This window comes from Octodon degus, unplaced genomic scaffold, assembly GCF_000260255.1.
Source record: "Octodon degus isolate 3935 unplaced genomic scaffold, OctDeg1.0 scaffold00121, whole genome shotgun sequence".
Classification (NCBI taxonomy): domain Eukaryota; kingdom Metazoa; phylum Chordata; class Mammalia; order Rodentia; family Octodontidae; genus Octodon; species Octodon degus.
Window position 1 is genome coordinate 7,952,338 of NW_004524697.1, and position 2,329 is coordinate 7,954,666.

The 2,329-nt window shown below is 35.4% G+C and overlaps 1 protein-coding gene across 1 annotated transcript in view; it reads left to right on the forward strand.

The window, feature by feature from the left end:
- Positions 1-1,592, forward strand: part of Nek1 (NIMA related kinase 1) — a 227,734-nt gene extending 226,142 nt beyond the window's left edge. Inside the window, 1 exon segment of the mRNA XM_023700104.1 lies at positions 1,279-1,592. Within this exon segment, the coding sequence (XP_023555872.1) occupies positions 1,279-1,292 (14 nt within the window). The 3' untranslated portion in view covers positions 1,293-1,592.
- The last annotated feature ends 737 nt before the right edge of the window (positions 1,593-2,329 follow it).

Consider the following 2,329-nt stretch of genomic DNA (forward strand, 5'->3'; position numbering starts at 1 on the left):
TATAAGCATCAGTAATTGCACCTTTAATAAAGCTTCTATTGATTAGTCCGTGGCAAGGTACTGTACAATGTCAGAAGTCAAAGAGAACTAGGACAATTTGTAAATTAAGTATACGATTCTTAATAGGTTCCCTCCATAAGGAGAGGAATACAACAGTGATCAGAACTAGACTGACGAGGGCGCCAGGTACTCGGAGCAGTGACCCTGGCAGCCAAGCTCATGGATTCTTAAAAGAAAACACATATCTTCCTTCCACATTCATTTTAAATGGAATGTTGTACTGTACTTATGAAACAATTCTGCACAGCAGTTAAAGTGATTCTATACAGTAGCTAAATGATAATTTCTATCTATTCAGTTAAATTAGCATATGATAACTTATAAAATAATTTTGTTTAGTTGTGTATGTAATTAAATAAATAAAGCCATAAGAAGAAAGAATATCCATTAATTTAGGCTAATGGGTTTAGGATGTGGCTCAGTGGTAGAGCACATGTCTAGTATGTACAAGGCTCTGGGCTTGATCTGGAGGAAAGGGAGGGAAGGAGGGAAGCACACAGAGACACAGAGAGAGAAAGAGAGGAGAGGAGAGAGGAGAAGGGAGGTGGAGGAGAGAGGACAGGAGGAAGAGAATATGGGAGAGGGAAGGGGGAAAGAGAATGAAAGAGAAAGGAAGGGAGGAGATGGGAGAGGAAGAAAGGGAGAAGGAAAAAACAGGAAAGAAGGAAACTAGAAACAAAAGGAGGAAGGAAAGGAGAGAGCCAAAACATATACAAATACAGAGTTAATTATGTTATTACACCATAACAATATGCAGATATTGAAGTTGATGTGAAATACCCATGATTATACTTTTCATATGGAAAAGTTGAAAACTTTTCAGAGTGCCTATAACCTACTTTGTGAATCCCACCATTAACAATTTTTAATCTTTATCATCTTGCTCTTATTTATCCTTCTTTCCATTCATAATATATCTTAAATGAAAAAAACTCAAGTCTCAAAGCTGTATTTTGGTGTAATTTTTGAAAAGATAAATATAGTAAAGAAATCTGAAAGATTTATTATAATTGTTAGCATTTGTTGTCCTTTTGATTTGTTGCTTCCTACTTTATTCTTTTTTACATTGTATGAATATCTCATTGGTGTGTGCTATTGTAGTGGAAACTGCATATAAAACTGCGTTCAGTCTTTTCATTTATTATGAAAAATGAGTTTTTTAACTAAGCAGATGTGATTTGAAATAAGGTGATTTAAATTTTTTTCTATTTTCTACAGATAATGATGAGTAATCCTCAGGACTTTCTTTAATCTTCAACTGTATTGAATTTGGCTCATCAGAATAACAAGCTTCAGTGGGAAATTAGAGATTACTTATAAGAAATACCAGATTTCAGATGGGCATGATTGCTGCATGAAAAAGATGGAAAAACCTAATTTGTCAGTTAAGAGTCTAGCATTTTAGCTATTTGATTTTGTTTGTTGAATTTTATAGTTAAATACTGTATAATATACACTTGATCAGATCACCAACCAAAGCTTTAGCAGCACTGACCCAGAACTGGACCCAATGATTTTGAAGCATTCCCATGCAGGAAATGTCTTAGACAGAAGGACTTGCCTCTGTACGAGAGACCTGCCCGGGATTTTTCACTGAAGTAGTTACGTATGGCCCTTTTACCCACATCTGGAGCGCTTGTTTGTTTTCATCCTGGCCAACAGTTCTGCACTAAGTAACCTTGTCAAGGGCTCTACTTAAATCTTTACATTTTGAAGTGGAATTTTTAGCTTTGAAGTTTATATTCTCAAGTCATTTTTCAACCAGTGTGTCTCCTGAACTAGCTGAGTGGAAACAGGTTGTAGAAACAAGTTTTAGAAATCACTGAAAGATTTAATTATAAGTGACTGACAAAATTTTATTTCCTGATATTTAAAAAGTTGGTTAATTCTACTTCTTAAGGACCAGAAATATTGTCTTAAAAATTAGGCTGAGGCTTTACACTGACCCAGCACCTAGCATAAAGTTGCCCTTTGGTGTTTTACTTCCTCTTGTACATATGCTTCAGGAATGATATGAGGTTAAGAAAGAAAAAGGAATTATTTTTATTTTGACAGTGACAGTTTGGGTAACTAATGTGCGTACATGTTTGCCATTTATTTTTGTTGAGAGGACTGACTTAGGTTATAGTGAGATGTCGGTCACGCGTCAGTTACACCTCACCAAGTATCCCATGGATTCACTAGAAATGCCTACCGTGAGATGTTTTTAGGAAAAAAAACAGAGTTTTTGAACTTCTGAGTACAAAGCAGCCTGGTTGGCATAATCTAT